Source organism: Ictidomys tridecemlineatus, chromosome 1 (assembly GCF_052094955.1).
Source record: "Ictidomys tridecemlineatus isolate mIctTri1 chromosome 1, mIctTri1.hap1, whole genome shotgun sequence".
In the NCBI taxonomy this organism is placed as follows: Eukaryota; Metazoa; Chordata; class Mammalia; order Rodentia; family Sciuridae; genus Ictidomys; species Ictidomys tridecemlineatus.
In genome coordinates this window covers 168,926,333-168,950,120 of record NC_135477.1, presented here as the reverse complement: position 1 = coordinate 168,950,120, position 23,788 = coordinate 168,926,333, and the positions used below count along the sequence as shown (strand labels likewise).

Below are 23,788 nucleotides of genomic sequence, written 5' to 3'. Positions count from 1 at the left end.
AGAGGGAGAGTTGGTCACTGACAGGAGAGATGATGGTGACAGAGAATGGAGTGGTGCAGCCACAAGCCAAGGAATGCTGACAGCCACCAGATGCAAGAAGAGGCAGGAACAGATTCTCCCAGAGGGAGCACAGCCCTGCTGACACCTTGATTTTTTGCCCAGGGATACTGATTTTATTCTTCTGCCTTCAAAGCTGTGAAAAAAAAAAAACATCTTTCTATTGTTTTAATTCACTAACTTCCTGGTACTTTACTACACAGCAAACCTAGGAAACAAAACACACTAGGAAACAAAACACACAGGGTTTGTGGTTAAGAGATAATATATTATGATGTGCTTAGTTTAGTATACGGCACTAGCACGTGGTATTTTAGGATATGCCAACTTTTATTAATACTGAGTCAAGGACAAATGTTTTCTGAAGTCTCTTGGTGATGCAAGGAATTACATGTGACCCTTGCTTCTTTCTTCAGGTGTGCAAGTAACAAGAGAAAAACAGATTGAGAAACAATCTGTGTGGTTATTGCTCATCCACATTTCCTCAGTTCGGGTCATGTTCCTTGATGCCCAGTCCCCATAGGGAACTTCTGGTTGAGAGTAACTAGAATTGATAGTCAGATACCAGTAATGATGACAATGGTGGCAATAGTCAAGATGTAGCCATGCCTGTGTGACAGGCACTTTCATGCAATCTTTATGCGGTTCCTCTAATCATGACAACCACCCAGTGAGGCATAGGTACCACTATTTGGCAGATGGGCCTCCCCGAAGTGTAGAGCATTGTGACTTGCTCAAGGTCACCTGGGTATAAAGGGCAGAGCCAGGAGGTGAAGCCAGGTCTGGTTGACTCTAAAGTACAAGGGCCTTAACCAGATAATGATGTTATTCGCAGATGTCCCACCCTGGCTCAGTGTGCTTTGAGCCCTGTCTTGGTTAGAATCAGCATTACTTCTCCTTGCTCAACCATCTCACTTTCCTTTCTTTTCACCTGCCCTGGTTAGAGTTTGAAAGTTTGTGTAAAGTAGTGGCATAATCCACGTGTGGATCCGAACCTGGCTCTTTGCAGTCTCTGGAGGTGTGAAAGTTAAGTAACTTTTCGGGAGCCTAGTTTCTTCACCCCCATGCTAGGGATATCAGTGGCCACCTCACAGGATGTTCTGTGACTTCAGTGATGTAATGCTTTTAAAGGACTTACACTGTGCCTGGTGCACCATGAGAGCACAGTCTATAGCCACCATTATTTGTATTTTGCAGGGTCTGAAAAACATTTCAGGATGATGTAAGAGGGAATTCCCCTGAGTTGATTTCCAGATGTAATTAAGAAGAGTGACTTTAGAACCCATTGCCCCCGGGAGGAAACTCACTTCTGCTCTCCAGCAAGGCCCAGTTTGACCTACCTGTATCTCAAGAAGGCAGCTTAGCAGTGTTCTCCAGTCGGCCAAACTGTACCTCTTTTGAGCGCTTGGCAGAGTCAGCACCTGGCCCCTCCCTGGGCAAGGCCCTGAACTGTCTGATAAGGAGGTTGGGATTTGTTCTCCAGTTCCGCCTCTATCTCCTTCCAGGGACCAGCAGCCTGGGCTGCCTGTGCAGGCAGGAAGGATGTGCATGGATTTCTTTTGTCTCTAGCTCATTTCTTTGGCTGCCCTTCAGCGGGAGCCCAGGGTAAAATGAATGGGAGGAAGCTGTCAACTGCCCTGTTGGCCTCAGATGGACCCTGGTCAGAGCGAAGGGAAGCTGGGGAGTTGGAAGAGGCCAGCGGTTCTTGAGTTTGAGAATCCCTTCATCATCAGCTGTTTACCTTAGGATAACAATAGCTAGCATCCAGTGACTGGGCATTGGCCTTGAACTTCAGGTTTTACCTAGATTTTTTTTTTTTAACCCTATCTATATTTAACCAACTGGAGTCATACTCAGTTTTTAAACCAATATTTTTTTTCACTTAGAAATATAGCATGGATATTACTAAACCACTTTAAAAGATTGATCTAAGAACTTTTTGGAATTTTTGATATTTTTCAGAATAAAACTCTAGAATTCTAAAGAAAGTTACAGTTTTGAAATACACGAGATCATACTTTATATGCTATTTTATACTTTACCTTTTTATTATTTGTCTTCGATGTCTTTGCATGTTGGCACATTGGTAGTCCCATTTTATTCTCTTTAATGGTGACGTAGGTTTGCTGTGAATGGATGGATCAAAATTTATTGATTTTTCTATGGACAGTTAGGTTTCAGGCTTCTTATTATTACAGATAATGCAGCAATAATAGGCTTGTGTAGCGTCTTTCAACACATTTCCAATATTTCTCTAGGATTGGCATTTCAAAGTAGAGTTGCAAGATCATCTGGCACATAGGTTAAAAATGTTTTTAAATTATGAGGAAGGCACCTCTCACCTCACAGGTATCTCCCTAAAGGCTGTAACATTTTACATTTATGTGACTGAGTGTGAGAGTATATTATGGATATATTTCAATGTATATTTATCATAATTTTTTTTTTCTTTGAGATAGAACCCAAGACCTGCATGCTAGGAAATTGCTCTGCTACTGAGCTACATGCAGGCTCATTTATTTTTTTTTAAACATTTTGCAACAAGGTCTCACTAAGTTGTCCAGGCTGGCCTAGATCTTGCAATCCTTCTGCCTCAGCCTCCTGAGTAGCTGAAATTATAGGTGGGTACTACCATGCCCAGTTTATCACATCATTTTAAATGGCTGTATGGTATTACATTGCATGTGTATGCCATGATTAACATTTAAAAATTCTTATAACAAAAAATTATCAAAGTTTTGATAATTATAAAAAATTATCAAATTATTAAACACAGAGTAGAGAGAATAACAGTGAATCCCTGTATATGCATCATCCAGTTTAGCAGTAACCAAGATGCTGTGATAAATTTAATCACTCCTTATCAATGGATATTCAGGATTTTCCTTTTTTTAAAAAAAAAAAACTTTACAAACAGTGCTGGGCTGAATGCACTTTTACTCTTTGGATGTTACTTTTAGAGGGTTACCTTATAGAATAAATCACTAGGTCAAGGAGGATTTACTAGTGTTTTACTAGATAAAGGAAAATTGTCTTTGGTGTCTCTACATGTTCATATTCCACCATTCTTGTTGAAAGATCATGTTTTCATATACTCCCACCAATAGTTTAATTGTTGAGCTTGGGCATACTTTTTTTAAAAAAAAATTGTTCTTTTCAGTTATTCATGCCAGTAAAATATATTTTAATGTATTATGCATACATGAAGTATAACTTCCCATTTTTGTGGTTGTACAGGCCGGCCTAGATGTACATGATGTGGAGTTATACTGATTGTATATTCATATAGGAACATAGAAAAGTTATGTCTGATTCATTCTACTGTCTTTCCCATTCCCATCCCTCTCCCTTCCCCCGCTTCCCTCCTGTCCAATCCAGCGAACCTCCTCTCCTCCCTCACCCTGGCTATTGTGAGTCGGCATCTGCATATCAGAGAGAATATTCAACCTTTGGTTTTTTGGGATGGCTTATTTAATTTAGTATGATAGTCTCAGTTTCATCCATTTATTGGCAGATTCTATAATTACATTGTGTATATGTACCAGAGTTTCTTTATCTATTTATCTGTTGAAGGACACCTAGGTTGATTCCATAGCTTAAGTATAAACATTGATGTGGTTGCAACACTATAGTATGCTGATTTTAAATCCTTTGGCTATATGCCCAGGAGTGGGATAACTAGGTCAAATAGTGGTTCCATTCCAGGTTTTCTAAGGAATCTTCATACTGCTTTCATGAGTGGTTGTATCAATTTGCAGGCCCATCCGCAATGTATGAGTGAACCTTTCTCCCCATATCCTCACTAACATTTACTGTTTACTTGTATTCTTGGTTATCGGCATTCTGACCAAAGTGAGATGAAATCTCAGTGTAGTTTTAATATGCAATCCTCTAATTGCTAGGATATCGAACATTTTTTCATATATTTGTTGACCAATTGTATTTCTTCTGTGAAGTGTCTGTTCAGTTCCTTAGCCCATTTATTGATTGGGTTATTTGTTTTTTTGGTGTGTTTTGAGTTCCTTATATATCCTAGAGATTTATGCTCTATCTGAGGTGCAGGTGGCAAAGATTCTATAGGCTCTCTCTTCACTTTCTGGATTGTTTTCTTTGCTATGAAGAAACTTTCTAGTTGTATATCATCCCATTTACTGATTCTCTTTTTTAAGGAGAAAAGGTTTATTTAGGGGCTCATGATTTCAGAAGTCTTAGTCCATAGAAGGCAGGCTCCATTCCTCAAGGTTCAAGGTGAGGCAGAACATCATGGCAGAAGAGTGTGGCGGAAGGAAGCAGCTTACATCATCATCTTGGAATCAGATAGACTCCATTCTCCAGCTACAAATATATACCACAAAGCCACGCTCCCAATTCCCACCTCCTCCAGCCACACCCTACCATATCAGTTATCACTCAGTTAATCCCTGTCAGGGGATTAAATCACTGATGGGGTTAAGACCTCACAACCCAATCCTTTCTCCTTTGAACCTTCTTGCATTGTCTCACATGTGAGCTTTTGGAGGACACCACATCTAAACCATAACACTTCACTATGTATATGTACATCAAAGCATGATTCTTGATTTTATTTCTCGTGCTTTAGGAGTCTTGTTGAGGAATTCAGTTCTCAAGCTGACATGGTGAAGGTTTAGGCCTACTTTTTCTTCTAGTAGGTACATGGTCTCTGTTCTAGTGCCTAAGTCCTTGATCCACTTTGAGCTGAGTTTGTGCAGGATGAGAGAGAGGGGTTTAATTTCATTGTGTTACATATGGATTTCCAGTTTTTTTCAGCACCATTTGTTGAAGAGACCATTTTTTCTCCAATGAATGTTTCTGGAACCTATTTCTAGTATGGGATAACTGTATTTATGTGGGTTTGTCTCTGTCTTCTTCTATTCTGTACCATTGTTTTCATGTCTGTTTTGGTTGCCGATACCATGCCATTTTTGTTACTATCGCTCTATAGTATAATTTAAGGCTTGGTATTGTGATGCCTCCTGCTTCACTTTTCTCACTGAGGATTTTGGGCAGACTCTTTAAATCGAAACCCTCCTGCCTTTTTTTTCCCCAAACAGTTTAAATGAGAAACAACTTACACATCATATACTTCACTTATTTAAAGTATACAATTCAATGTTTTTTAGTATATTTGTAGAGTTGCACTAATGTCACCATAAACTAATTTTAGAATATTTTCTTCACTTTCCAAAGAAACAGCAGTACCATGGTTAGAATTGTGTCCCCAAAATTCATATGTTGGTGTCTTAACCCCCAATACTTCAGAGAAGCCTTATTTGGGGACTAAGTTGTGGATGTATTTAGCTAAGGTGAAGTCATGCTGTAGTGTGGTGGGACCCTGATCCAAGATGACCAGAATCCTTACAGGAAGAGGAAATTCACACTCAATGTGCATATGGGGAGAACACCCCGTGAAGAATTGAATTTCACTGCCATTAGCCAAGGAACTCAGAATCTAGGAGAGAAGCCTGGAATAGATCCTTCCCTTACACCTGCAGAGGGAGCATGGGCTGCTCACACCTTGATGTTGGACTAAGCCTCCAAAACCATGTGATAATTAACTTCTGTTTTTTAGGTCATATAGTCTGTGGCACTTTGTTAAGGCAGCCCTAGCAAATTAATACAGTCATTCCCCATTCTCCAGCCCCCTCCTCCATACCAGTCCTACTGAGGCACTAATCTGCTATCTCTAATTCTGCATATTCTGGATATTTCTTATAAATAGGGTTATTCAATATGGATCTTTTACTAAGGATAATGTTTTTGAGGTTTTTACATATTGCAGGAATTTTTTCTTTTTCTTTTTTAGTATTGGGAATCGAACCCAGGTGTGCCTTACTACTGAGATACATCCCCATCCCTCTTTATTTATTTATTTATTTATTTATTTATTTATTTATTTATTTTGAGATAGTGTCTCCCTATATTGCTGAGGCTGGCCTGGAACTTAGGATCCTCCTGCCTCAACTATCTAGTCACTTAGATTACAGATGTGCACCACTGCTTGGGTCTTCATGTTGTAATATGTTGCAGTCTTCTCTTGTCTTTTCTCTTTTCGGTGCCAGGAATTAAACCCAGTGGTGGTTAACCAGTAAGCCACATCCCCAGCCTTTTTTTATATTTTATTTAGATTCTGTCTCACTGACTTGCTTTAGGATGTCATTATGTTGCTGAGTCTGGCTTTGAACTCGAGATCTTCCTGCTTCAGCCTCCTGAGCCACTGGGATTATAGGTGTGCACCACCACACCCAGCTGCAGTATTTCTTTTTGTTGCTCTTTAGTATTCCAGTATGTGGATGTACCACGTTTTGTTAATTTTAAGCCTGAGCCAACTTTTCTCTGTGCTACCAGGTTGATTTCAGGGCTATCCTTTGAGCACCTCTGTATAGAGTCCTGTGCTTGGTGCTGTAGGAGGTAAGGATGAAAACACAGCTACCTTTGTCCCTGTAGCAGAGGAAACAATGTACAAAAAGCATGGTCCGAGGCAGATAACAGATTTACACAGTAGAACTGAAAGTCAAATGCTGCAGAGGCAACAGGGAAGAGAAAATTTGTGACAAAATTTGAGCAAGCTTCCTCAAAGAGGGTCATTTGGAGCTAGTTCTGTTCTTCAGGGTGGGGGCGGCTTTAAAGAGGGAGAAAGAAGAGATGAGAGGGAGAATGAGAAAGGAATTCAGACTGAGAAAATAATATATAAATATTTGGTGTGGATCAAGAGAAACTCAAAGCTCTGGTGCTCGTAATGTCTTAGGAATTCAGTATTCCTAACTAGCCAAATCATCTGAATTCAGAAGGTGATATGTCAAGGTAGGGAAAGAGTTGCTTTTCCTTCTACAGCTGGGCTACCAGAGGATTTGAGTGGTGGGGAGCTCAATTTTTTGTTCTTCCATTTTGGACTTTGAGTTGGGTTCTCTCTTGCCTTAGTTAAAACCATGTGGTCCACAAAGTAAGTGGACTACTTCTAGGAAAGACGCTCTAAGACTATTTTAAATCTAGGCTGTATTTTCCTTTCTTTTATAGGCAGTTGCAATATCTTTACTTCATTTTCATGTGGTGCTGAGGATCAAACTCAGTGCCTCGTGCATGCTAGGTGAGCACTCTGCCTCTGAGCCACAACCCCGCCCTAGGTTGTCTTTTCTATACTTTGATAGTTTTCTATACTTTTTCTATACTTTGATAGTGGGTATCTTTCTATACCCACTAAAGAGAAATTTGGGCTGAGCCGATGTTGGAGGTGTACCTGGCAGAGGGAGCTCGTGACTTCAGGGGCTGAGCACAGGGTTAAGATGGCTTTTTCTTTGGAGTCTGGTGGTACATGCTTATAATCCCAGAGACTTGGGAGGCTGAGGCAGCAAGATCAAAAGTTTGAGGCTAGCCTCAGCCACTTAGCAGGGCCTTAGGCAACTTAGGGAGATCCTGTCTCAAAATAAAAATGAAAAAGAACTGGGATGTAGATCAGTGGTAGAGCACCCTGAGTTCAATCCCATTACCTAAAAATAATAAATAAATAAATAAATAAATAAATAAATAAAAATAAAATACAATAAAAATGGGGGCCTCTTCACAACTTGGCTAGATGGGGAATCTCATGAGAAGCAGGGTGGTGGGGAGGATGGACAGTGATTGCATGGATGGATGGGTGGACATTTTGAATTGGAAGATGTACTGAAAGTGACCACCTTCTACCTCCCATTTCTCCAAGCTCCAAGGATGTAACTGAACTCTTTACCTTAACTCCCTGGAAATCAGGATGTTTCCTACCCACTAACGTTTCTGCTTGGACAATAGTGCCCGACTCTGAGAGGTGAGACCAGTACTGGGGTTTCTGGACTGGTTCTGTCCTGAAAATGAAACCACATGTACATCTCATCCGGGAGATACTTTGACTTGTAGAAAGTTAGTTTTATCTCTATTTAGAACTCAGTGACATACACAGACCTTTGGCTGACCCTCAAATGCTCAATGAATAGACTTCTGGGCAAGTTAGAGGCAGGTCTTGCTCTCACTCAGCTGGGGGTGGCTGTGGGTCATAGAAACTCTGGCAATTTTGATGAGAATCTCTAATGTTTGAACTTGAGCTCTGGGCTGCTCACTGAGAATGCTTCACTTCTGTTTTTACTTCCTTCATTTGACAGATGTCGTGAGAGCTGACCATGTAGCAGGCACGGGGGTAGCTGTGGGTGTTTCTGGGAGAAGCAAGGAGGGGACATACACAATCTCTGTCATCATGGGGCTTAGAGATTAGTGGTGGAGATGGTTGCACAATTACCGAACAACGTGGGGCACTCCAAGATGGAGGAGTATGGAGAAAAGGAACTGGCTCTGGATTGGAGTCAGGGATGGCTTCTAGGAGGAAGAAAGAACTGAAAGCTTGTGGTGGTCATAGAGGGTGTGGCGGAGTTGGCTCGTTCCATTGGGGGGTAGGTGCATGCCAAGAAGCACGGGCAGCTTGAACACAGGCCCTAAGGCCAGAGTGACATGTGAAGGCAAATCGGCTTCTCCAAGGTTAGAACCGAACAAGAGGAAGGAAATGAGAGGTTGTGGAGGCTGCTAGAGTGAGTCCTTGAAGGTCCTTATAGGCTCCTTAAAGAGTTTTCTTGCAGCTGAGTGTGATGGTGCATCCCTGTAATCCCAGCAGCTCAGGAGGCTGAGACAGGAAGATTCCAGGTTTGAGGCTGGCCTCAGCAACTTAGCAAGGACTTGTGCAACTTAGTGAGATCCTGTCTCAAAATAAAAAATAGAAAGAAAGGCTGGAGATGTGGTTCGCTGTTTAAGCACCCCTGGCTTTAATCCTCAGTACCCACCCCACCCCCTCTAAAAAGTTTTCTCTCAAGGGCAATGGGAAGTGATGATAGGTGTTTTAATAGCCAGAGAGTTGCCTAGCATGAGTAAAGTCATGGGTTCGGTCCCCAACACCATGGGGAAAACATCGCGGCCAGATAGTGACAGCATCCAAATGCATTTTAAGAGGACTAGTTTGGGGATGAGGCTGCTGATATGGGGAGAAGAACATGGATTCCAGAGATATTTATATGATGGACTCACAGATACTGGGAAGTGGGGGAATATGAGCAAAGGGAGAGGGTTATTCTGAGGTCCCCAGCTTGAACAAGTAGCAGGGCAATGGTGCCAGTCTCAAGCCTGTCCTTAGCTTGTGGTTGAGACCTCAGGCCACTTCTTTTGTTGGGTCTTTAGTTTTCTCACTAGGTGAAGGTAATAATCCTAGTCATCACCCTTACAGAATCATGGTGGGGATCCACTGTCCACTGATGAGATCCACAGGAGAAATAGGGTCTTGTACTCTCCATTAACACTAAAGGGCCTAGCAGAAGCATAAATCTGTCCTTCCCTTTGTTATCTCTGTCTTTCCTCCTTATCTAAAATTCTAAGTACTTGTTCTCCCAGGAACTCAGCTCTTGGAGCAGCTGGGGCTTCACCGGGGGCCTCTCTGGGGCTCTCAAACCCACTTTTGTTGAAAACAATGATATCATTGAGTGGGTGGAGCTGGGCCAGGCTCTCCTCAGCCATTTGCAAAAAGCAGGGTCTTTATGACTTCTGTACTATGGCTCTTTTCCAGCCTCTTCCATGGCTCCCATGTGACCCATGGCTCCCCTTCCTCCTCCTTTCCTCACTGAGATTGTGGGTTTGGCAGCTCCAATGTCCTCCTCTTGCATCAGTCTCCCTGGAGAGAGGTCCAGATGGGCCAAGGAGCTATAATGACTGTATTATATCAAGCATGGTTTCTTTTTCCAAGGCCCCACCTCCTGGGGAAGGGCAGGGCAGATCATGAAAAAGGATTCCTTCAGAGAGAGACTCAAGCGCTGGAGAAAGGGTGATCTAACATGGGAGGGATGTCTTTGGGTTCCTTGTATTCCAGAAGCTCTTTATCTCTTGATGTACTCATCCTAGATGTGGGACTTCCAGAAGAAAGCAAAGGTCAGGCTGGCCACTCAAGTATGGGCTGATAGAAATATGGCTGGGGAAAAGGAGATCCCCAATGTGGAGTGAGCATCCTTAGCTCCGGATGCCGTGGCCAGCCTTGTTCTCTCCCCTCAATGCACTCCATTGCACACTTGCACGCACGAACTCGCTTCTCCATAACCATCCATGTAGGCAGCTTGTTAGGGGAGACTGGCAGATGGTCACCACACCAGTTTTCAACTATTGTAGGAAGGAAGGAGGAAAGAAGGACCGTGAAACTTGCCTTTTGGGGATCAATCAGACGTCTGCCCCCTCTGCATGGCCTATGAATGTTTGCAAGTGCTCTCATGAATGACCTCCTCTAATCTTATGGGAGATGCAGGTGCCAGGTGGAGGGCAGGAAAACCAGGCCTGCCTCTTGCCTGTTATCTTCCCATCTGTCACATGATCAGCCCCCATAAATATTTGTGCAGTGAGTGGGCTTGCAGATGTAGGGCTTGTGGTTCAGTCAAGGTACCACAGCTTGGCTAAGCACAAGAGCAAACACATGGTGAAAGCCAGCCATGGGGAACTGGGGCTTCCCAATGCCACGTGCCCTGAAATTTGTACTATTTTACATATCCCCCCCCCCACCAATAAGTGATTATTGATGAGACTGCATGAACATTCTTCCTCTCTTGTCTTCTGGGGCTGTCTGGATGGATGACTTAACTTTTGCATTACCTACTACAAACATTTAGATTATTCTAGTTTATTGAGACTGATTGGTTTAGAAACAAAATACAGCTGTGTGATGTTGGGCAAGTTGCTTTTATCTTTTCCAATTTTTTTATCTGTAAAAGGAAGGGTGGGCAGGGCAGGTAGTATATCAAGATTGTTTTGTTACAGTAAACCCCATAACTTACACACTACTTGGGCCCCTAGGGGGCAAAAAATCTTTTGGGAAGAGACAACAAATGGGCTACACATAGAATGAAGGAAAAGCTGAAGAAGGAGGGTTTGAAAAGGATGAGATAAAGGAATTAACAGTCCCTTCTACCACTGGGGACGGTGACTTCCATGCACATGACATTCTTCTTGAAATTCAGAGATGAGATCTGACTGACTGTCCAGGCTTGTTATGTCCCGTGCACATGGCCAGGCAAAGGCAGGAACCTTGGCTAATTTCAGGTGCCTCAGTCAGCAGTGCAGTGAGTGGGGAGTGTTTCTCTAACTACAGACCAGGCCACTGTCGTCCCTCCAAGGTGGGATGGATGCTGAGCAGACCAGAACGGTGGATGTCCCCTAGGATCTGTGAGGACCTTTCAAGTCCTGATGTTCTTGACTTGTGCTGTGGTTGTGGTTTGTGCTTTAAGTTGTTTGGAAACATTGGGCACCATTTATAAAAGTTACTGTAATATTTAATCAGAAGCTAAGAGGGACTAAGCACCGACATTTAGGGCAGGTTAGTTTGGGGTCTTCAGTTACCTTTTTAATGTTTCCTTGCTTGCTTTTTTTTAAGGATGTGGTTTACCTGTTTCCTTCTTAAGTATATTTTCAAAGGTTCAGTGATCAAAGAGGGTCCTTTCGTTCACTTCCCCTTGTGCCTTAACCACGGATTATCTTTACAAATGGCAGTTTCTCACACCTTGTGCCCTGGCACTTCCCTTCCAGGTGATCAGTGCTATCAGCTAATCTGATGAAAGGAACACAGTGGTTATTTGCCAAATGGTTGCTTGAGAAGCTGCTATCAAGCAATACTTCTGCTTTCAATTTTTTTTGTATTTCTGAGGAAATTTGTCATTTCTCTGAACTGGTTTTACCCACTTCCGGTAAGTACCCATAATGGGTGGTTTAGGATACTTTTAAACAAAATTGCAAACCCTTCTTGGTGAGCCATTTTGAGGGCCACTCAGGCCCCTGCCAGTTAAGCAACCGGATGCCAAGAAGTCGACCTATTTGTACAGACAGGTTACTCATCTTCACAGAAGCATCCAAGAGGAAGAGAAGAAGAGGATTAAATAAAGATCCCGCTGGCCCAAGGAGTAAGCAGTACTCATCCAAACATCCTTTGGTGTATATTGTAGAAGCAAAACATGGGACCAGGAGCTGGTCGGAAGGGTGCCAGGTCTTGTGAGGACTGGGAGAAGATATAATTGGAAGCAGTGAAAAAGGAGTGTTGATTTAATGCATTGTTTGGAAACTTCCTTAATAGGAGGCTAAAGACAACATACAGAGTAGCTCTGGCTTTTTGCCGATTTGCGGGTGGCGCCATCTTGCCTCTGTAGTGTTGCTTACAAAACTGATCCTTTGGCAGTGAGGCTCCTTGGGCATGTGAGTCCTTGGACTAGGAGGAGGTCCCGGCTCTTTACTATAGGAACAACTTTTAAGGTTGCCCCTTCCGTGGCCTTTCTGTTCCCTCAAAAAAGAGTATCTGCAACTAGGCCCCCGGACTTATCCATGCCTTATTTGGATTTGGGGCCATGCCTTTGGCATCTCTGTTTCCATTCCTTTGGAGTCAGAGGTGGAATGAGCGCTGGCCTGGAAGTCTTGGTTCTGAAATAGCTCCAGTTTGCATCTCCTTCTTTCTTTCACTTTCCAAAATCCAAAATAAGGCTAGGTACAGTCATGCCCACCTGTAATCCCAGTTACTTGAGATACTGAGGCAGGAGAATCACAAGTTTGAGATCAGCCTGGGCAACTTAATGAGACTCTGTCTTAAAATTAAAAAAAATTAAAATTAGAAAAGCTAGGGATGTAGCACAGATGTAGCTCCTAGTACCACAAGATAAATAAACATAAAAATAGAATAATACCGAATTTGTTATCTTTGACTCAAATATGGACCAGCATAGACCATCACATTAAAATAATACTCTCTGCTTTTCAGAAAGGATTATCAGTGCCTGTCTGTCCCGAACCTTTGCCTTTTGATAGAAAGGGACAGGGAAGCTGAGTAGCCTATGACTTGCCCAGTATCTCCTTGCTAATTTGAAACATTAGTATCAGAATTTACAATCAAACATACCCCCAAAAGAGAGAGACTTAGGAATAGACAAATGCCTGTTGTCTGGAGTCAATAATTATCTAGATTTTGCCACATCTGTTCATAGCTAGTCTTGGAGAAAATGGTAACAGTTGATTTTTGTAGATTGCAAATACTTTATACTGCATAAAGAATTTTTTTTTCACATTTAAAAAACTTTATTTAACAAGTAGTCATATAGCCTCTCTATATGCCAGGCACAGACTTTACAGCAACCCTGTTGAAGGAGATGCTATCATTCTCCCCATTGTATAGACGAGAAAACCGAGATACCGACAGCATACTGTCTTGCTCAAAGTCACACAACCTTTAAGTGTCAGAGCTAGGATTTGAATGCGTTTTCTCACTTGAGCTTCCTTCATTGCTATGAGATAGTAATTATTACCCAGTTTATTGTTGCAATCTAGGAAATGGAAGGTGTTTAGGTAGCCCAAGTGAAAATAATTCTTGTACAAATACACAGTCAGCACTTATCAAAATTTTATTTATTGAATTAATGGAGTAATCAGCAAGGTGCTAAAACTGGTATAAAGCTAGGCATGGTAGCACATATCACAATCCCAGGAAGTTGGATAAGGCAGGAAGATAGCAAGATTGAGGACAGCCTGAGTAACTCAGCAAGACCCTGCCTGCCCCCCCCCAATTAATAAATAAAAAGGGCTGGATACAGCTTAATAGTAGAGTGCTCCTGAGTTCAGTCTCTAGTACTGCAAAAAAAAAATAATAATAATAATAATAAAATAAAATTTAAAAAATTAAGGAAAGCTCTGATTTCCCACTGGAGCCCCCAAGAACCTTAGCCAGGCCCTGATTCTTTGAGAATTAATATGTGACAATGTTTTGGTGTGGCCCTAAGAGGAAGCATCATCTTTTGCCTCATTTCAGAACTTAGGACAGTCAGAAAGTGACACTGAAAGCAAAGCAGTCTTAGCCTACATTTTCCCTCAATGCTGTGCCTATATCCTCCTTAGAATTTTAAAAATAAGTTGACACATAAAAATGGTACGTATGTATAAATCAGTTTTAGGTTTTTAGAAGGTGACTAGGAGTCTGGGAATGGGAAAGAGAACTTGGAGTTGATAAAAAAAAAAATCACCTGGAAAAACGAAGCATGCATATTTCTTGGTCCTTAATTAGAGAAAGTCATTCTCAGTAGGCCTGGGAGAGAGCCTTTCTGGATGGTTATTAGGCTGAGTGTCACCATAATGGCATTTAGAATGTGGGCCTAGGCTGTCGCTAACCCTGATTGGCTGAGGCCCTTTCAGGCCAAATGAGAGGGAGCAGCAAGGCTGTTACCTCCCCAGGCATTACCAGGGTACAAGACTTGGAACTCCACAGAGCCAAGATCCTGGTGGAGGAGGCAGCGGTCAGGGTCAACCCCCCGGAATGATCAGAGCAACGTGTGTTGACGCAGAGCATGTGCATTCGAGAGAGCTCTTTGTTAAGGTGGTTTGGAAATTGTTATCGTTTTATCTCCCCTGGTTTGCTTATTTGATGAGGGAGGAAGGCGGGTTGAGCTCCCAGAAGATGTTTTGATGATTTATTTTAGTCTCTCTGCTCCTCCCTCCCAAGAGGGAGTTTTAGCTTAGAGAGGCTTTTGAAATTTGTCTGACAGTAAATCCTACTTTAAAAAAAAAAAAGATAGTCCTGGGTTTGAAGACTCTGAGCCTTAGGTTCCTGGCTGCTGGAATAGGAAGGTGTCAGATTCCCAGGGACAATTCTGTTCTTCCCTGGAGTGTGATCTTAACGTTTTATTTGGTATTTGGGGGGACAGCTTCTTTTCTTAGGTGGGATTCCGAGGTAGTAGCTTTGCCCCAGGACTCTGGTATCTAGCAATCTTGGTTTTACCCAAAGTCCAGTGCCGCCTGTGGTTAATTGAGAGGATGCTGTGACAGGATGGAGAATCTTCTGCTGATCTCTGCCTGCCCCTGAGCTTATGAGCACAGAACAGCTATATAGGGCTGGAGGTAATAGGATACAGCAGAATGGCTTTTTTATCGAAGCCAGCAGCCAAAGGAGGGGGTGGGGTGGGAAATCTTGGACAGTCTTCCTCTCTTCCTGGAGACACATCACTCGCGACTCGTTTCCTGAAAATCCTAATGTAATCCAGCGGTGAAAGACAGCTTCCTGCCGATGTGCTGAGCCAGCCCCTTGTCAGGGAGGAGATGAGAACAAGATGTAGTCAAGAGAAAGGACAGCTGGGCCAGGCCGGGCCACTCAGTATCCATGCTGTCTCCTCTCTGTGTGGATAACAGTATCTTTTGTCTTCAAAGCACCAGAGACCCACCCGGGTACATGGGCATGGAGACATGGACAGCTCTTCCTAGGGCAGTGGGGAGCATTTGAAAGCAATTTTCTATCCCCTTTTGGTAAAATCATGCAGAGAGGGATAAACCTTGACCTTTCCTTTTGCTTCTAGAAGGAAGGACCTGGCTGAGTCTGCAGACCCATTTGGGGAAAGGGTTATTTCAATATAATTAGCCCTGAAGTTCTTGTTTATTCACTTTTTCTTCTCAGCAGACTTTCACATCCAAGAGTTAATGGTCTCCTTTGTGTGTGTGTGTGTGTGTGTGTGTGTGTGATCTCATATATGACCTCAAGGTCACTTGTCATCACCATCAAATTACAGTTTGGTCTATAGGTTCTGGGCAATGTTTGAGTTTTATGCTTCCACCTACAAGAGTTGGAAAGTATTTAAAGATTGGGGCCCACAGACATGAGCTGGAATCTGGCTCTGGCACCATGTTGTGGGTAAGGGGAGCTTCCATGTCCTCAAGTAAAAAACAGGGAAGGTATGAGGACCTACCTGGCGGGTGTGCCATGATGGAAAAACGAAACAAGCCAGGACCTAGGACTTGGGACACATGCAGACGGTTCCGATTGCGAACTCTCTGGGTTTCCCAAACTCAGAACAATCCAGGATGTGGCGGAGGCAGGAAGGTAAGGGGGAGTCTTGGACAGTGAGACATGTTTAGGCATTTCTGAAGTTGATTAGAGAACTTATGGTCTGGGGCGGTGATTCTAAACTTGATTCTGCATCAGAATCATCTGGAAAGTTGCTAGAACAGAAGGTGTGGCCCCAGCCACAGTTTCTGTCTGATTCTCTAAGTCTGAGGTGGGACTGGACAATTTGCACTTTCAAATAAATGTTGATTTGAAAGTTGGTTAGGTGGAAGAGAAAGCAGATTGTTCTCTGTAGGTTCAAAAGGCAGGATAAAAGCTAGAGGGTGCCTAAAGAGAGGAGGTTTTCAATTTGGTACTTCACTAGCTGGGCGAGGTGGCACACAGCTGTCATCACAGCAGCTCAGGAAGCTGAGAGAGGAAGATCGCAAGTTCAAAGACAGCCTCACCAATTTAGCGAGGCCCTATGCAACTCAGTGAGACCCTGTCTCTAAATAAAAATACAAAAAAGGGCTGGGGATGTGGCTCAGTGGTTGAGTGCCCCTGAGTTCAATCCCTGCTACCAAAACAAACAAACAATAACAACAAAACAAACACGCATAACTACTACATGTGGTCAGAACTGGAGAGGGTAGTCTAATGAGCTCCTGCCCCTGGAAGTTCCAATGCTGAATGGATACCTTGCAGATTCCTATACTAGCTGGAAGCGTCATTCATTCATTTATTCATTTTTCCACTTATGAAATTCATAATAAACTCGGGACAGCCTGGTCAGAGCTGGTACCTGGGGGAGGGACCTTAAAAGAGCAGAGGTGCTTGCCTTCAGGGAGCCAAGGTGGAATGGATTTCACCATAGAATGGCTAAAGTCCCTTTCAATGCTGTGGCTCCAAGAGTCCTATGAGGATGGGAACAGATCCTCAGAATAAGAAGCTGCAGAAAGAGTCATATCTTCTGAGGACGTGTGTCTGACAGCTGACAAGAATGCGGACATTGCCAAGACTCACTTTGGATCACATCTAAATGTCACTGGATCCATGATTTCTCTCTCTGCTGATACTCAGAAGAGGCTGAGAATGTATGGACTATGAGTGCTTTTCCTGTGGGAAAATTGACATCTCCTCACTGGCACCCAGGATGGGCCATTCAACCCTGAACCCCTTACCAGCCACCCATCATGCAGCTTGTGAGGGAAGCCCAGGAAATGGGGCAGCACTGTGAACTTACTGCTTTTTATCACCTCCTCAAGTGGGGAGTGAAGGGCTGAGGAGAGTCAGGGAAACAGATAAATTTCATCAGCTTTTCTGGCTTGTTCCATCATAATCCCTGTTGAAAGCAGTAACGATAATCGTTAAATTTTACCACACTTGGCTCTGTGCCAGGCATTGGGTCAGCCCTCTTCATGGATTATTGGGTTGTTGGATTCTTAAGACACCCTTATCAACTAGTGTATTATCCTCTTTGTGTGTGTGTGTGTGTGTGTGTGTGTGTGTGTGTGTGTAAGAAGTTACACAAAATTATGTGAAGCACTGATTCACTAGTTGGCCTCTGCCCTCATGGAGTTTGTTTTCTGTAGGCCAAGGAGTGATTCTTCCCCTAGCTCCTGGGCTGCTTAGAAGTCAAGGAGGAAGAGGGAAGGGCTAGGAGACAGATTTTGGCATGTTCTTTGCTGACCCAGTATTTCCATGTGAATGAGTTTCTCTGCACCAGCTGGGTTTTGTGTTTTGCTCCTTTTACATATCCCTGTTGGGTTTCTTCTTGTGGAGTTTGGATGTTAGCATTTGCCTTCCAATTGCACCCTGGGGGGTGGGGAGGGTGAGGGAACCTGAGTCAGGAGTCAGAGAACTTGGAGCTGGAAGCAGCATTAGTGACTCTACTGATGACCTTCTCTTACTAGGGAATGTCACCTCTTCCCCCACCCAGGTTAGCCCTTCAGATTCTTTTGGCTGTCTGGGTTGGCCTCAGCCTACATTTTCTTCTTTTCAAAAGCAGTTTTGAATTATGTTTTCAGTTCAGATGATTTTAAAAATAGATTTCAGAAGCTTGTAACTTACGCTGTGAGCATCTTCTGCAGTCCTGAGATAATCACCATTAACAAGAGGCATTTGTTTTTCCAGTTGTTTTCAATGCATGCACAAGTGTGTACTATTGTTAGTTTTTCAATAAAATGACTTCTAAAATTCAAACTTTTCTGGCTGGGAGTGGTGGCGCACGCCTGTAATCCCAGTGGCTTGGGAGGCTGAGACAAGAAGATCGCTAGTTCAAAGCCAGCCTCAGCAATGGTGAGGTGCTAAACAACTCAGTGAGACTCTGTCTCTAAGTAAAATACAAAATAGGGGTGTAGATGTGGCTCAGTGGTTGAGTACCCCTGAGTTCGATCCTTGGTACCAAAAAAATGAAAATTCAAACTTTTTTGAAATTTACTGTTTCTATCTAACTTCATTTTGGACGTCTGTCCATATCTGTGGATAGAGATCTCTATCACTTTTTTGTTGTTTGGGGGTCAGACTCCAATTCTAGTAGTGTCTTTCATAAGAATCCTTTTTTTTTTTTTTTAATGCCTAACCTTGACTCTATAGAATAATTGTGCCTTTAATGTTTTGCTGGGCTAATTGAAACATCCGCTTGACTCTTTTACTTTTCTTTTGACTCCTGGAGAAATTCTAGGAACCTTGTTCAGTGTCTTCTGGCCTTTGGTGAGGATTTCTCATTCTCAGCTTCAGAGGTCTGTGACAAAAGAAAAACCAATGTCCCAGTTTAGAAAGAGGAAGAAAAAAAATTATTGGATGGGGGACGTACAGAATTACCAAGACTCAGGAAATCTGAAGGTCTATTTCTCAAAAAATTCAGGCAGAAGCAACAAGAGTCTGTTTAGACCTTGCAACAACACTCTATGGGCTTTGCCTAAAACATGGGCCAAGCCCTTGGCCAGAGCCAGGTGGGACCCCTTGATTGATAATCTCACTACAGCATACCTCAGAGAGAAAAGTTGAAGTGCTGATGCTTAAAATTGGTGCATTCGAAGTTGGAAAATCAATCAAGGGTTACAAAAGTGTCCACAGAACCTAGAAAATGCTGCCTGTATGTTCCTCTGTGTATTTTCTCATGAACTAAAAAGGAAAAAAGAAAAAGAAAGAAAAGAAAAGATTGTTGCTTTAGTTCTATCAACTTTATCTGGTTGGAGTTCTCAATGTATATAAAATTAGTGAAAAATTCCCCCATTTTCTTTTTATTCCATAACTCCTATTGCTGCCCAGTGTCTTCTGCATGGAGATGCTTGGGGTGACACTTCTGCTTCCATTAAAATGACTAACTGCTGTTACCAGGAGGTTGGAGTCTATTAACTATAGGTTGAAATGTTTGTTTTTCTTCTTTGCAGGCAACTTTTTGCTCCGGCCTACACAGAAACCCACTACACTCCAGATGGAAACCCTCAAACCTCCATGCTGAAACCTGAGGTAAATTCAGGTCAACAAATATCTTTCCTGCAGCCGCCCTATCTGGGCACCACCCCTAGGGACTGAGGAGAGGTGTGATGGACATGGTGCCTTCTCAAAAGGAATTGCTTCCCCTGACTAAAGATCAAAGGAGCCAACAGGAGAAGCAAAACATGTGCTCACTGTACATTGCTGGCTAAAGTTGCTAAACAAATAGAATGTTTTAGGATAATCACACCAATTAAAATTGGTGTAAAGCATCATGAAGATGTTGGGTGTTGTGTCAATTATCCACATATTAATAAAAATTTAAGTAAAATAATTTGCTCATACTCCTGTTATCTCACCCAATTACATTTTGATCAGTCCGCTACCCACTTTTAAGTAGATATTTAGGGTTTACAGAGTTGTAATCACTGTACATTCAAATTTTATAGTCTGCCTTTTAAAAAATTATTTATTTATTCTAATTGGGGATATATGACAGCAGAATGCATTTTGATTCATTGTACACAATTGTAGCACAACTTTTCATTTCTCTGGTTGTACACAATGTAGCGTCACACCTCATGTGCAGTCACACATGTACCTAGGATAATGATGTCCATCTCATTCTATAGTCTGCCTTTTTGATGTGCTTTTATGTTATGAAGGTTTTCTTATTTTGTGTCTGTCTTTATATTGGACAGTTCTCCCTCCAAGTTGTTTTTGAGCCAGGATATATGCACAAAGCCGAAGATTTATCAGTGACAAAATGGTCTTTTAGATGATCACGTTGGTTTGCTTCATCACATCCCAATGGTGGACACTTAATGGAGTGAATCATATGTATTTCATGGTTTGCTAGCTCTTTCCACAGAGATGCCTATGATATTTGTAGGCTCAGAACAGTGGTTCTCCACCAGGAGCTATTTTCCCCTTCAGGAGACACTTGGAAATATTCAGAGATAGTTTCGATTGTTCCCATGACTGAGGGGTGGGAGACATTCTAGCACATAGTAGTCAGGGGCCAGTAATGCTGCCAGACATCCTATAATGCACAGAACAAGTCCTCCATAACTGAGAATTGTCCATCCTCAAATGTCAACAGTGCCCAAGTTGAGAAACCCTGGGATAGAGTGGCCCTTCTATACTGATGGGGTGGAGTAAGGAAAGGCCGAGAAGGAGAGGCCATGGTCTTCTGCCTTTGGGGCAGAGTGAAGTGGACTCCTGGGGTGTGTGGATCTGAGATGTGGTATGGAGAAGGGCAAGGACATCCTTCTGCCTCAGTGCTATTCCAGCAGCTTCTCACAGAACCTGAGATTCCCACATGGCCCATTCTTTGAGATTTCCCTGCTAGAGGGTAAATGTCTAACAAGACTACAACTACTATCAGACAAGAATAGCTCAGATAAGTTTAAGAGATTACTCATGAATGGGATAAGGGGTACAGAACAGTTAAGTTTTGGAAGATCTAAGAGCTCTAGAGTGTAGTGTCTTGGTAGGAGGGGCTGGGTTGTATTTCAGGGCATGAAAGTAGTCAATGCACCTTTTCCACCAAGACCTTCTACCAAGAGTTGAAAGAGTGGCCAGTGTCCACAGCAGGCATGTTGGACTGTGTCTCCCTATCTTCCGGGAGGCTGTCCAGCTGTGACTCCACACCTCTTCAGTGCCCCTTGGTCAGAATTTCTCTTCCCTTCTCCAGACCTCAGTTCTGTGCCTCTGGGGCAGCATTAGGGGCTGAGTAACATCCTGGCATAGAAAGCCCCTAGTTATTACACCCTCACAAAAGCACCCTCCTCTGAGTTCCTCCCATTTCTGTGCCCACAGCTCAAGAATGGGTCTCAGTCCACAAGTTCCCCATGAGCTCATGCTTCCTGCTGTGAAAGACCCCCGGGGGTAACCCCATTAGACAGAGAAGCTGCATAATGCAATGACTTCATGGCTGATCCTTGACTTGTTCTTTGTGCTCTCAGCTTGTGCATTAGGCAGAGATGTTGTAAAGGCCTTTCAGAAACAGAGGAGTGGAAGAGAACTCCCCCTCAGCCCCAGAACCCTCCTCCTTCCTGAAGGTCGTATTGACCGAGGCACATCCTAGCTGAATCCTGGCACAGCTCACTATTTTCTTACATCCTCTGCTGCCCTACTGCTGGCCCCTACTCAGAACCACGGGGCTGCCAGTCAGCTCATCTGGAAACAGAAATCCAGGAGCAATGGCAATGGAAGAAACCACTTAGGGGCTCTTGACCCAAATGGTGAGGTCTACACTCTGTGTCCACTGTTGGCCTTGAGTTCTGGGAACCTTATCAAGGCTGTGGCCCTGATGTAGGTCAGGTCACTGGGGGAATGGGTGTGTGAATGTGTTCCAACAAAAAGAGTTACAGGGCTTCAGGTCCCAAGCCAGTGTTGTAGTCTTGGCTTTAACTAGCTATGTGGCCTTAATCAACCCTTTGGACCATACCATTATTGTTTTTTTTCATCTCAAAAATTGGATATGCTGATATCTGACTCTTGGGACTATTGGAAGGGTAAGATGAATCACTGATTTTTATGGGAACTTATAAACATCTCTTGCAGCTCCATAGTTTACAGATGAGAGAGTCGAGAGGAGAAGAGGAAGAGTAACTTGCCCACGCTCAGAAGTGGCAAGGCTTAGACTGGAACTTCTCTGTTTTGTTGCTTGAGACGCTGGAGAGTGACAAAGCTTTGGCAAGTCGGGTCCTATGTCATTATGATGCTGGGAGAAGCAGAGGTTGGAGTTGAAGGCTAGGCTGCTGGGATTCAAATCTCTACTTTGCTCTGTCACTTTGTGAGTGACTTAAGACCACTGTAACCTTTAGTTGTCTCCTTTTAAAACACAGGAATAAAACACTATCTTCCTCATAAGCTCTGATCAAAATTAAAGGGGAAAAAAAATCTACCAAAGTTGTTCGTCAGGTAGTAAGAGCCGGAGAGTCGGCAGCGCTTACTATTACTAACAGTAAGTGGCAGGTGTGATGATCACATGTGACAATGCGTGTGAAAGCCCTCTGTCAATTGTAGAGCCTGTTGTAAGAATCAGTTGTTTTGCTACTTTAGGGAGCATCTGGGCTGTGTACTGTTAGCATCAGTCCAAAGATAGGAAGCAGTACAGAGCTTCTACAGAGCTGCCTCTGGATTTGAGTTCTCTTTGCCATGTGAGGGTACCAGCATTTTGCAGCTTGTGGCTGACCTACATTTCTGAACTCCTTGACTCTCCAGTGTTGCAACTTTTATAACCCCACTTACCCCTTACAGACCCGGCCCCCTCTCTCCCTGGGAGAACTCAGCCCCTTTTCTTCTGGTGAATGCTCCTGTGCTGTGGTGTCTGTGGCCTCACTCTTGAGTTCTAAGGACCAGGTTCAGAACTGGATCATTTGATGATCCACCTCCAGGTCCCAGAGCCCAGGGGAAGGTAGAGATGCTATGCGACAGGCTGACATTTGAAGATAGATGGACTCCTGGCCAGAAGGAGGGTTTTGTGTCTGCCTTACCTTCTTTCACAGGTGCTATGGGATGTCCCCTGAGCTCAGTGAATTTCCTTTGCATTCCTCTGAAGATCAGAATCTGACTTGTTAAAAGTCCAGGAGAGTTTGATGCAAAGAGGGGGCTGCTGCCTGTTCCTCCTCCCAACTGTGTGGATGTTCATAGACAGAGGAGCCACATGGCTGCTCGGCGGATTATCAGCAGATGAAAGGGCACCTGTGGTCCAAAGAACTGGCCTGAGCTTAGTGTCAGCTTGGCCTGCATCCTCTGATCTGGCTGCACAGCTCAGCTGGACAGGATAGAATTGGCACAGAGAGAACCATGGATTCAGCCCCTTGGTGGGTTTCCACATCCCTCATTGTGCCTTGAATGAAGGAGGAGTTAATGATAGCATGGTCACAGATGTGGAATGGCTGCCACTCTGGGCCAGGTATAGTGAAATCCCTCTGTCAATCCTAAAGCTTGCTCTTTGTATGCAGTCCTCTGTGAGCAAGGCTGCGGACGCTGAAGGCCAGAGAGAGCCTGTGGAACTGCTTACACAGCTGGTGCCTGCAGGAGGCTGCATTGTCCCTGGCCTGGCTGTGCCAAAATGCTTGAATTTTGTTGTTTGGCTGTACTCGTGCCTGGTGCTGGGAGGGAGGTGGAGGCAGAGAATAGAGACAAGCACATCTCTGCCTGGGATGGACAAGGAAACAGCAGGCAGCATGGTCCTAGAGACAGGTCCCCTGGACTGTCACGTAGGTGAAAGCCTGAGCATTTATGATGTGCCTTGCTCAGGCTCAGGTGTTAGAAGAAGAGCCGTTCCCATGTCTGCAGCTGTGTGGTTTACAGCTCCTTCAGATGTTTTCCGAACCTTCTTTCTATTCTTGGCAGCTCATCTCTGTGGACCTACTTGGGAACAAGCTCATAGGAGGAACATGTCCCCTGTTATTGTCCCTCCATCTTGTTTTG

General features: G+C 43.5%; 1 protein-coding gene across 2 annotated transcripts in view; it reads left to right on the top strand.

The window, feature by feature from the left end:
• The window catches only part of Adam19 (ADAM metallopeptidase domain 19), an 84,545-nt gene that overhangs the window by 17,401 nt on the left and 43,356 nt on the right, over nucleotides 1–23,788 (top strand). For both annotated transcript variants that reach the window (XM_078051656.1, XM_078051662.1), the window contains exon 4: nucleotides 19,297–19,375. In XM_078051656.1, coding sequence (XP_077907782.1) covers nucleotides 19,297–19,375 — 79 coding nt within the window. The remainder of the gene's footprint in view (nucleotides 1–19,296; nucleotides 19,376–23,788) is intronic.